Source organism: Bombina bombina, chromosome 1 (genome assembly GCF_027579735.1).
Source record: "Bombina bombina isolate aBomBom1 chromosome 1, aBomBom1.pri, whole genome shotgun sequence".
Lineage (NCBI taxonomy): Eukaryota > Metazoa > Chordata > Amphibia > Anura > Bombinatoridae > Bombina > Bombina bombina.
The window spans coordinates 1,278,769,016-1,278,782,140 of record NC_069499.1 but is presented as its reverse complement, the minus strand read 5'-3'; the positions used below and the strand labels follow the sequence as shown (position 1 = coordinate 1,278,782,140).

The 13,125-nt window shown below is 39.6% G+C and overlaps 1 protein-coding gene across 1 annotated transcript in view; it reads right to left on the bottom strand.

Annotated features, from left to right (window-relative positions):
- Positions 1-13,125, bottom strand: part of LOC128664377 (pyrethroid hydrolase Ces2e) — a 121,274-nt gene that overhangs the window by 96,147 nt on the left and 12,002 nt on the right. Inside the window, exon 3 of the mRNA XM_053719212.1 lies at positions 5,571-5,709. Coding sequence (XP_053575187.1) covers positions 5,571-5,709 — 139 coding nt within the window. The remainder of the gene's footprint in view (positions 1-5,570; positions 5,710-13,125) is intronic.

The window sequence follows — 13,125 nt, the reverse complement described above, 5'->3', positions numbered from 1 at the left end:
GGTTCAGGGTTGCTCCTTGGCTGGTATGTGCGGTTAGGAATGTTATTATGTGCCAGGTAGGGTCCCCACCATGTCAGCTTCTGTAATGTGAGCAGCAACAGCTGCGGGGCTTCACAGGAAAGCAGCCATGTCCCAGCAAGACTTGGCTCCGCCAACATAGTATTTTTTATGGTAAAAGAGCTGGATAACTTAGGTCAAATGGGCAATGCCCTACAAAAGGTCCTTTTAAGGCCTATTGGTAGTTTAGTATTAGATTAGGGGTGTTTTTATTTTGGGGGGGGCTTTTTTTATTTTCATAGGGATTAGGTTTAATTTTTTATTTTTGATAATTTGGTTTATTTTTTATGTAATGTTAGACTTTTTATTTTTTGTAATATTTAGATTAATTTAATCTTAGATTTTTTATTTTTAAGTAATGTTAGCTTTTTTTTTTTTTTAAATAAATTTTTATTGAAGTCATGAACAGATACAGTACATAAGGTATGCCCTCAAAAGAAAAGAAAAAGAAATACAAAAGAGTAAAGACATTGTATTATTAGCAATGAAACTTATTCAGATATCATAAGCGTAACTCTGAGGAGTGGGCTGTTTCATAGGGAGACTTCAGTTTTATCATAGAGCATCATGAAAATAATATATACTTGAAAGGTCTTCCCCTAGCACTATGAGAAGAAGATTTAAATATCCATACGTGAACGGTTGGGGCTAGGGAGGGGGTAGCTCTATATTTTAATGGGAGGGGAGGTTACAGCGGGCAAGAGCCGCTTGATAATAAAAAAGGAAGGGTGGGGGGGGCGGAGCCAGTTAGTATGTTGGATAGGCAGGTAACTCGAAGACCCAAAGCATTTAAATATGCTATGTAATAGGATTGCCCTCTACTTAGACCGTGTGTTAAGCCAAGCTAGGATAGGAGCAAGAGTAAGAGTAGCTTCCCAATAAGGATAGAAACAGGGGGGGTTTATGAGATATGTGAAAATCCTAGATGAATATAGACAGGTATCTCTATTTATGCATACTGTTAGCCCATGCTGATAAATCTCAGACCAAACTCAAAGTTATGCCTAGCCGTGCCTTCCCAGTTAACACGGCCCGGCAGTATCTATAGTGACAGTAAGGTGGATTTATGTATTTTAGGGTGGGGCGTGGAATGAGTGAGACAGCTACTGGACATGTAAAGTTTGTCTTGTGGGGGAGGGAGATAATATTTGGGGCCTAGGAGATCACAGGGTGAGCCCCTCTCCTAGGGGAGTGCCACCTATAGGCAGAGTAGGAAAAAGGAGGAGGGATATGACCCGCAGGCAACAAGTACCAGCGGGAAAGGGAGGAGAGAGGCCCCACCAGAGCCAATGATGTGTATTAATAATATGGGAATGACCATAGAGAAACTAGGGATGATATATATGTAGTCTTAAACTATGATTAGAGGCATTACAAGTAAGGTAATCCTAGGCCTTATAAGTGACAGCTAGATTAAAATAAATGGGTTGACTGGGGTCCTATGTAAATTTCTAAATGCTCATTAAAATAAACTTGGGTGGAAGAAATAATTAGTGTTAAGATCTGTCTATACACCTAATCCAATTTCCATGCGTGAACTAACTGGATGTATTATATAAACTCCTGTATTGACAGTGTATGTAGTATTAAGCTATAAAAATTCAACTAAGGTTCAAGTAGCCATATCCATGTCAGCTCACTGATGATTCCAGGAGCATTGCAGTAGGAAGATAAAGGTTATGCTCATCTAGGAGTAAACAAAAAGATGTCAATATTTAATATACCAGCATCGTAGCCCAGAGAGCAGGATATGGAGGTAGTTTTAGACAAATCTAGTGCTCTGGGGCAGCAAATCTGCAATATGGCATTCTAAAATATATGTTTAAGGTAGGCTGGGTTTATGTTATGGAGTTAGCAAGATCTAAAAGGCAGAACAGGAGATAACTGTCTATAGAGTGTTGCTAGCGGTTTAAGTGGTCATAATGCTATGTTGAGCCTTCAGTAAGAAGCGTACATATTTCTATCATATAGCCGATGAAGCGAAATAGGTGCTGCATCCAACGCAATATAATATATCAGATCAAGGATTAGCAGTGTGCGTTCTCAGAAAAAATCAAGATATTAAAATTGAATTTATAAATTAGTAATGACTAGATATCTATATAAGGATTTCAAATATTGCCAGTGGGAAGTAGCATAAGAGCAAAGTTAAAGTGAAACCACGTGTACCAAATATACACATATAGCGAGCTCTATAGTAAATTGATCCCAGACTCGGTCATGAAGCTAGGAAATAGACACTTTAAACATGTAGCATGACTAGCTGGTAAGGAAAAGTGGGCTAGCTGTCTGTAGTCTAGGAGGATTTTAGCTAGCTATACAGTTCTACAAAGGATAAGTGCACAAATAATCCCTAATGTCACATAAATGCAAGCATACACACCATAAGTGAAGACATAAAGTATAAGACGAGATAAGGCAGTCTAAATTATGAGCTTGCAATGTTGTATGGACACAGGTTTCAAGACCATAGTAAGTAAGAAATCAAACATCATTACATTTGTACATTGTGGTAGGAAAGCTTGAACAAATATATAGCTATCACACAACAGGACATGCATAAGGATTTTAGCTAGCTATACAGTTCTACAAGGGATAAATACACAAATAACCCCTAATGCCACGTAAATGTAAACTTACACAACACAAGTGAAAACATAATATATCTAATAATAATTAGGGTGGATTGTAGTGAGTTTAAGCATTAACACACAATATAACAGCGATCATAGTGACAAACATAACTTATACATTGTAAGTCTCATACAAAATATATAGGAATGCTGAAAACATACTTGCGCATACTATGAGATAAGTTGCAATGATGAGTGGCAGAGCTAGCATGCTCGAATTACATATAACTGTGCTAAAGCGCCATGCATCTCATTCCCATATTGTAACTAGAGAACAAACATAACTGAACATAAACGTGGCAGGTCCCAGGATTGCAATCCTGATGTATAGGAGGGCTAAGTAGTGTAAAAAGGTGGAGAAGGATAGTCCTGTAGAGTGGGCTAGTTGCCAGAATGATCTCCTCAGCGCGGGGCCTTACCACGCTGGGTAGTAAGTTCTGGAGTATGAATAAATATAACCTTAACCGATGCCTCTTCTATATAGTTGGTCAGGACCGGTCTGGGTAAGGGGAGAGGGTCTGACTTTACGGCCCAGAAATATATATGAATGTAAAAGTCCTGCCAGTTTGCATAAGTTCACATACCATCGTATCACAGTGTAAGCACGTATTTCTGAAACAAATGTGAGATAGGGAAAGTTTAGATAGATCGCAGTTTCCTTTCCAGAATGTCCTGAGAGCAGCCTCCCGGGTCAAAATGGCCTTTCAGTACATCGATGTGATGTATGGCATCCGATCTATGGGCCCCAGATAGAGCTAAGTCCTGAGCAATCAGTGTAGGAAGAGAGCGGTGTAATCCTGAATTACCTTTATGCGGCATTAGATGGGCAGACAGTCCGCGGACCCCCAAGTTAAGAGCTGCGGAGCAGATGCAGGGGCAAGTGGCCTCCGGCCAAACCTCACCTCTGTCCCAGGACTTCTCAAGCGGTGAGCGTAGGGTCTCTCCCATCTGCCCGCGATATTTCTCTGCGCCGTCTGTAGCCCTAAGGATGTTAGGTGTAGGCGGTATTTGCCAACTTGAGGAAGGAGGTATAAAGAGCAGGGAGCGCTGTTGTTTCACGATCTGTAGATATTCCGCTGACTCAGACACAGCGGCCCCTGTTTGGACCGTTTCAGCTGGGCATGCCTGTGACAGATTGTTGCCGGGTGAGATTGTGGTTGGACCTCGACTGAGATGCTTTTCTTGCGGTGGCTCAGGAGAGTGTGTTGTAGACAAAGAGTCAGCCACGTGGGTGTCAGGACTGGGTAGGTGATCAGCGCCATCTTGGTTGCGGAGTTCCACAATGCTGGCTCTTAAACTGCTAAAATGATAGTTGGCTTTGTCAATCAGTCCTTCCAAAATAGAGATTAGGTATGCGGAGGGTTCCCCCATCCTGAGAGCTTGGTATTCAGGATATAGAAGCTCCTAAAACACTATAGATAATGATGTTAATAATCAGGTCTCCGGAGCTCTGCAGTAACACGTCTTTCCTCTGTGAGAGTTGGCTCCGCCCCAATGTTAGCTTTTTTATTTTAATTGTAACTTAGTATTTTTTTTAATGTAGCTAATTGGGGTAATTTAGGGGGTGTTAGGTTAGGGGGCTTAAGTAATTTAATTGTTTTTTTGCATTGTGGGTGTTTGGCGGATTAGGGGTTAATAGATGTATTAGGTTTGTTGCGATGTGGGTTTGGCGGATTAGGGGTTAATAGATTTATAAAGTTTGTTGCAATGTGGGTTGATGGCAGATTAGGGGTTAATAGTTTTAATAGGTATTTTGCGTTGTGGGGGTTTGGCAGATTAGGGGTTAATACGTTTATTAGGTAGATTGCGATGTGGGTGAATGGTGGATTAGGGGTTAATACATTTATTAGGTAGTTTGCGATGTTGGAGTTGGCAGATTTAGGGGTTAATAGTTTAATTAGGCATATTGCGCTGTGGGGGGTTGTCGGTTTAGGAGTTAATACATTTATTATTAGTTCTGATATGGGGGGATGGCGAATATAGGGGTTTTTTCTTAGGCGCCGGCAGTTTCTAATGTACGGTAAATCACTGGCGACTCCAGAAATTTGTATTTATGCACATTTCTGGACATCGATATTTTATCCGACTTACGGCACTTTATGAACTGCCGGTGCCATATATGTGATTCCCAAATGTGCAAGGTGAAATTACGGGCACGTGGGTTTCAGCAGTTATGCTGAAGCCTGCGCCGCATATGTAATCTCGCCCAGATAAGGATATGTCAGTGATTTGAGCATGCACTTGTATACTTGATTCTCAATTGATCACCACCTTTATCCTCATCAGGAGTGGCATATGAGTGCAACAAAGTGGTTAAATTTCAAAAATAAAATTCTATAAAGAAACTAAGCATTTAAGTTTTACCCTACAACATCCCTTTAAAAAGCTTGAAATGTCATAATTTAAAGGGACACGAAACCCACATCTTTTTTTTCATGATTCAGATAGAGAATACAATTTGAAAGAACATTCTAATTTACTCCTATTATAAATGTTGCTTCAGTCTCTTGGTATCCTTTACAGAAGGAGCAGCAAAGCACTATTGGGAGGTAGCTGAACACATTGTAAGCCAATGACAAGAGGCATATATGTGTAGCCACAAATCAGCAACTGCCTCTCAGCTCCTGAGCCTACCTATGTATGCTGTGCATGTTTGCAGCAAAGAATACAAAAGAACAAAGCAAATTAGATCATAGATGTAAACTTGAATGTTGTTTAAAATCATATGCTCTGTCTTAACCATGAAATAATGTTTGTGTTTCATGTCCCCTTATCTAATTAAATGAATTAAAGAAGGCATCACAGAAAAATATATGTGCATTCTACCATTACAGAAAAATAACTTTTTCAGTTTTGTGTCTATAATATAGAAATACTTACTGGAAACTTGGAATGTTTTTCTCGGTTTGCAGGAGTGAAGACATTTAGAAACAAGCAGTCCTCTGACATTGGGGGTATTTCTATATCCGATTGGTACATTTCAACAAAGTAAAAATTTGATTCTCTGCTTTGCAAACATCTGGAGATTGTAAATACAACATTTTTGTCAGAACTTGATAAGGAAATACCTTCAGTGTACACAAGAGTTACGTAAGCCATATCATGTATATGCTCCTAGGCAAATCTAGTATATTTATGTTAATGGCGTCACCACTAGACTATGTTTTCAGAACACTGTGGTCTAGATTACAAGTGGAGCACTATTTATAATGCAGGGTACGCTATTCATACCAAGACCCTGCTCTAAAAATAGTGCACAATCTGCTATAACAAATCAATGGTAAAAGAGATTTAACAGAAAATTTTAGTGTGGCCGATGTTTTTTAAGATGCACCATATGCTTTCAATGGAAAGCACAGGGTGTCCTTGAGCACAAAACATAATGGTGCTGAAAAATGTAATGTGACTGGACACCCAGAGTAAAGTTTTAGGGCTAGAATAAAAGCATAACTACAAACATGTATAGTATAATAAAATATAGTATTTCTCACACACTACAACACATCACTACTGGGAAATGTACAAGATAGAACAACAACTGCAGAGTAGACCCCAGTTTAAAGAGATAGGAAGGTAGAAGGACAAAATGTCCCTATAATTAAGGAGTTCCTGAGTGAGAGTCTTGGAGAAGGCTAATGGAGGTAATTGTGCCTTTAGAGTAAATAGCAACGGAGCAAGCAGTGCACTAGGCAGATTCTATAATATTCTTGTGAATAACAACCTGACAATCAGATTAGTAGATAAACTATGAGGAGGCTTAAAAGGCTAAGTGACTGTGAAATAAGATGGTGGAGAGCAACAGGTTCACTCTGTAATAAGACTCTGAGGCCCATTTATCAAGCTCGGATGGAGCTTGAGGGCCCGTGTGTCTGGCGAGTCTTTCAGACCGCTGCTCCATGACCCTGTCCACCTGCTCTGAGCAGGCGGACAGAGATAGCCACAATTTAACCCGATCGAGTCCGATTGGCCGCAAGTCTGCAGGGGGCGGCGTTGCACCAGCAGCTCTTGTGAGCTGCTGTTGCAATGCTGAATACGGAGAGCGCATTGCTCTCCGCATTCAGCGATGTCTGTCGGACCTGATCCGCACTGTCAGATCAGGTCCGACAGACATTTGGTAAATCGGCCTCTCTGTGTTGCAGGTAAGATGAAGTAGCAGACAGTCTATGAAACAGGCTGCCGCTTCAGTGTAGCAGAGAGGCTGCGAACCAGACAGCAGCAGGATATCTGGTTGTGAGCAAGTCGGTGAAACTAGCTTCTGTGTTGCAGCCTAAAGAACAACTTACTGTGAGTTATAGGCAGATTGTTAAAGTAGGCACAGGAGGCTGCAAGTCTGTCTGACAAGTTTGCTGTGTGAAGCTGTAAACAGTGTAGCAATCATCTGTGTTGCAGCGCTGTGAGCTCCAGGCTGATTGCTGAAGCAGCTATTTTATTTCAAATCCAGCAAAATTGCTGAATAAGATAGACATTTAGCACTCAACTGTTCATTGTATGTGCTTCAAACATAACTTTTATTCACATGTCTGATGTTTTATCCAAATATAAATAAAAATAACGTATTACTAATTATTAAAAAAATAAGTATATTATTTAAAAAAAAAACTTCTTGTTTATGCTATATCCGTGGACGGTACTTATTATTGTAATATTAAAGTATGGTTGTATTTTTCTTTTTAGGGTTTGTATAATATCCTAAATATGTTCCTTATTTTGGCATTGCTATTTATATATCCCAAATAAAATGCATTTTGTAGTTAAACTGTGTGACCTATTTTATTTGCCTTAATCTTGGTTTCTTATAATAACCTATCACCAAGATTACAAGTTGTGCGCTAAACCCGGTGCGTAAATAACGCTAAATATTTAGTGGTATCACTGTCACTTTCCATAGCGCTGCTATTACAAGTTGCAGAAAAACCTTCTTGTGCTGTGCGTTATAGTGCTTCAATCTCCATACCGCACAAAAGCCAAGTCCTGACTTGACGTGCTCGTGCACATTTTCCCCCATAGACATCAATGGAGAGAAAAAAACTAACACCTGCGATTGTGGAATGGCGATTGCAATAACGCAATCCCCATTGATGTCTTTGGGGACAAGAAAGTTATGTAAAAACCTTACACCCTAACATAAATCCATAGGGACATATTTAAGATGGTGCGAGTGGACATGATCCGATTTTGCGGATCATGTCCGCCGCACATTGATAAATGCCGACAGCATATGCTCTCTGCATTTATTATTGCACCAGCAGTTCTGGTGAACTGCTGGTGCAATACCGCCCCCTGCAGATTTGCTGCCAATCAGCCGCTAGCAGGGGTGTCAATCAACCCGATCTTATTGGATCGGGTTGATTTTCGCCGATGTCTGTCCACCGCTTCAGAGCAGGCGGACAGGTTATGGAGCAGGGGTCTTTAGACCGCTGCTTCATAACTTGTGTTTCTGGCGAGCCTGAAAGCTCACCAGAAACACAGGGCATAAGCTCCATACGGAGCTTGATAAATAGGCCCCCTAGTCTAAATATCCCTAATCTGCCACCCCCGACATCGCCAACACTAATTAAAATTATTAACCCCTAATCCACTGCACACCCGCATTGCTAACACCTAGATAAACCTATTAACCCCTAATCCGCCGACCCTCCACATCGCTAATTCTAAACTAAATCTTAAACAAATGTGAAGAGAGGTAAAGAGACCTTCTCTTCAAGAGAAAACACATATAGCACTCTCGGTTTTAGAATTATCATGCAGCTGAAACAGCTGGTAGAAATATACAGCTTATTCACTAATAGACTTGTGGGCTCATAGTGAAATAAAAATTTACTTTTATTAAGACACAAATAAAATATAAAATCATTAAAAACACACATAGGTACCTTATAAAGTGTATATAAATTATTATAGGAGTATGAAATAGAGCTTGACCACAAATATAGTCAAACGTAGCTCAATAATATTGCAGTGTGATTGTTACAGCCTTATTGAATTCCCCTATATGTTTTGTAATCAGAAAATGTAGGGGAGTTAGTGGCTTAACATAGATCTTCTAATAATAAATCCCAGGGGTAAGTGTTCTCATATGGCCACTGATATAGTTCAGAATGAATGCGATAGTATCCAACATAGAATCTGATTAGCTTTATATTGCGAAGAAAAAAGGAAATTATAGGCGCTAAAGGACAGTACCCAGCTTAACTAGTGAATTCCCCTCCAAGAATACAAAGTGGCAAAAGCAATGTGAAAAAGTGAAGTTAAGCGCTCAAAGCACGGGTATATCTAAGAGATGTGTATTTAAATAAAGGGAACAGTGTCCAGTATGTAATCAGCGAAAAAATATATTCATCAAAGTATTTATATGTAATAATATATAGGAAGGAATATATATATATGTACCAGAACAGAGACAGAGGCGTAAATATCGTTCAAATGGAAAATTTCCAAGGCAATTTATTATACTAATAAAACAGAGCATACTGCTGCCAGGAGCCACCTGGAAACAAAGATCCCAAGGGTTTCACCAAAAGCAAGATTCCTACAGCAAAGAACAAAGCAAAATCGACTGGACAAGAGCCAAAGAAACATCTCTAACCCAAACAAGTCTACAACTTACCTCATATGATTGAGGTTACCTCTGGACTTTCCATTTGAATTTCTATGTGCATGCTGGCACCAACTGACAACTAACTCCACCAACTGCTGTGCCGTTTGGCACCAACCTTGCTACAAAGAAACTCCTAGTCGCTACTAGCGACCACAAAACCGACTGTCTCCTAAGAATTTCCTAGTCGCTCCCTGCGACCGCCAAGTTCCTCAACAAAGGATAACCCAGTCGCTACCAGCGACCGCAAAGACCATCTTACTTATCCTAAAAGATCCCCGAGTCGTTACTAACGACCACCTCATCCTAAACCAAAGAATTCCTTAGTCGCTACTTGAGACCGCCAAGTTCTTCAACAAAGGATACACCAGTCGCTACCGGTGACCGCAAAGACCAACCTACACTTCTTAAAAGATCCTCAAGTCGTTACTAACGACCACCTTATCTTCAACTGGAAGGATCTGTATATTTCTCCTAGTCGCTGTTTGCGACCGCCAAGTCCTTCAACAAAGGATAAACTAGTCGCTACTGTTTTAAGGGTCCCATTATCTGTTTTAAGGGTCCCATTATCCTTATAAACCCTAGGGTTTATAAGGATAATGGGACCCTTAAAACAGATCTTTTTAGAAAATCCACTGATAGGAATACTATGCTTGCCTATGATAGTTTCCATCCAACTAGGTTAAAAGACTCACTCCCTAGGAGTCAACTCCTTAGGGTCTGTAGAATAGTGAAGGATGAAGAAATATTATCTACCAGAATGATGGAAATGGGCAACAGATTTGTTAGCAGAGGTTATCCTGAAAACCTCATTAAGGAAGAGATCTCAAGGCTTCAGAGAGAGAAGAAAATGTACAGGGATAATAATGCCCCAAAAGATAATAAAAATGGTAAAAATAAAAGTAGGAGGATGGTATTTACTTCACAATATAATTCATACAGTACTGAAGTTACTAAAATCATAAGAAAGCATTGGAATATTATTAAAAATTGTAATAGAGATATGGAGATATTCCAAAATAATCCCATTATGGCCTTTAAGAGGGTTAGAAATTTGAGAGACACACTGATTAAAAATGATTTGGGACCCTCCAAAAGTCTTAAACAAAGCCATATGGGTCAGAAATCTTATGGTTCTTATCCCTGTCTAGGGTGCTCTAATTGCCATGCAATGATAAAAGGGAAAGAATTTTCCCATCCAAGAACAGGGCATAAATATAAAATTAATGGTTATTATACATGTGAGACATCCTACGTAATCTATCTTATTAAATGCCCGTGTTCTCTTATTTACATTGGAGAATCGACTAGAAAAGGCAGGGAAAGAATTAATCAGCATAAGTCCAACTTGAGATGTGGTAATAAAGAAGCTCCTGTTTCTAATCATTTTATCCAGGCAGGCCACAACATAAGTCAAATTAGGTGGCAGATTATTGACCATGTAGGTACATTAAGAGGAGGGGGTGACAGGGAGAGGATCCTTAAACAAAAAGAAACTTACTGGATCCATAAATTAGATTGTATGTACCCTAAAGGGTTAAATAGAGAAATAGATTTCTCTGTCTTTCTCTAAATGTAACAGTAAAAATTCAAAACAAAAAACATTTTCTTCAAAAAATTTTTTTTTTAGTTAGTTTTGGTTTAGTTAAACACATAGGTAAAGTCACTTGTTCACTTAAACACATAGGTAAAGTTTATCAGTAAGATTGGTAAAAGGTGTCAGTAATATACTTTAGAAATATTACTATAGAAATATAAGATTGCAGTAAGACTTGTTCCTATATATTTTCTTGTTTTTAATGACACTTGTACATTCAGTGGAAACTCCTCTAGTAATTGTATTTTTGGTAACTTGAGACTTAAATTTTATAGGATGTAGTAAAATATGACTAACACTAGAGGGAGTAATTGCTCTGTGTGAAACATTTTGTCAAATCTGTTTGTAATTAATGTTTTAATTGATCAGCCTATAAACTGTGGACAGAGGCTGAAGTGTTTTGTATGCATGATTAAGGCTGTGAAGGCCGAAACGTCGCATGTAATGTGAAAATAAAGGTATTTTCTTTTACCTAATTGGTGCTGTGGATTCCATTTGTCTATGTTGCTGTAAGGGTGGCAGTAACCCTTTCTCCACGGGCATCATACAGAACTATAACCTGCTTTAAGGAACCAACAGGTGCTGTACTCATTTACTACTTTTGTGGACTATAGTAAATTAAGGTAGCCTAATGCTTACTAAAAACAAAGGAGCTCGGGGGCGGAGCCTACTACCAAGGAGAGCAGACGTCCATGCCTGGAGCTCCTCTGCTACAAAAGGCTAAACATTGGCAAATACCCACTTTGCTAATAACTTTAACTTCTAAAACGCACAGGACTTTAGGGTAACTACTTATGCCTACTTTTTTTAAAAAAAAAAAGAAAAGTAGAATTTGGATACACGAGCTCTGGAGCAATTTTGGAGGTATTGTGAATTGGGGCCTATCGCAGCTAACAACTTGTGACCCTGAGGGAAGCCATGGACTGTACAATCACTCTACATACTGCACACATTCTAATGCTACAACTCAGCCTAAACTACCAAAGTTGAACAGCTATATCACAGCATAATGGAGGATTTGGGGGAAGTAAGAGCCCTTCTAATGGATCTAGACCACCGCATGACGTGCCACTTCAACTCCCTAAGAAGCGTCATATGCGGCGGCTCTGAATACAAAGAGATATCTGCAGTTGCAGTGGCGGTAGCAGAGCGAATAGACCTCCGGTCTCGCACACAGACACATATGGCTCCAGCTGGTGTAAAACAGATCGACGAGACAACGATATTGCTCTGGATTCCTATGGCCTCCTCTCCCTGGACACAATATGTATCACGTGATGCCATATACACGATGGAAGGAGCTAGATATCAGATGTCCGATGCGATGCTATCTAAGAGTGCTGATGACCTCCATGCTGTAGCCCCAGATGTAATGGGAACTGAGCCGCACTCAGGTTATTATGGGATCCTCCGCAATTTGAGGTTTAGCTCCAGCTCTCCCAGGTCCAATAAGTATTTGATCAGCAATCTTATCAATATCACTCTGATGGTCCTGGCATATTTCAGAGCCTCTCCCCTTCAGGATCTTCATCTCCTCTGCTTGGATCACCATCCCTATTGTGTCGGTAGCCGGTTCACAGACACTCTCTCGAGACATTGCTATAATTATACTAGCAGAGCTGGGGTCGGTTAGTCATAAGAGCTACACTCCGTAGTAATCTATTTTCTAAGGAAAATTTCACATATAATTCTACGGTAAAATTGAAGAGGACATTGGAACTTGTTGGGGATGGCTAGCAGCCTGAAATATATCCTCTTTTTTATTGCATGCTTTTATCTGTATATATGTTTTTTACTGTTAGAAGGGGTTTACCATTTCCTAGCTCTATAAGTCATTAGATGTCCACTTAAACATGCTCCTTATTTTTCCTACGTTACCTAATAGGCTGCCTAATTCTAAACTTCCTCACTCATACCTAATATGGGGACTTATAAGGGTTAAGGTTTATGAATACCCAGTTAGCATTACACCACGCTATGTCTTTATGTTATTACAGACTCCTAGATTATTACACTTTTTGGAGTTATCTTGGTTTCGCTAAAAGTTGGGACATCCCTGTGACCTGACTCTTTATTGTGGTTATGTAAGTCAGTGTTTCCTTACGGAACATGTTCTATAATTCTGAAGATGACGTATGATCTGAAATATTTGTAAAATCAACCTTTATAGAGCTTCAATGATAACATATACAAGTGTTGTAGAAAAGTACTCCTTTTTAGATATATTTTATCATGTCATATTT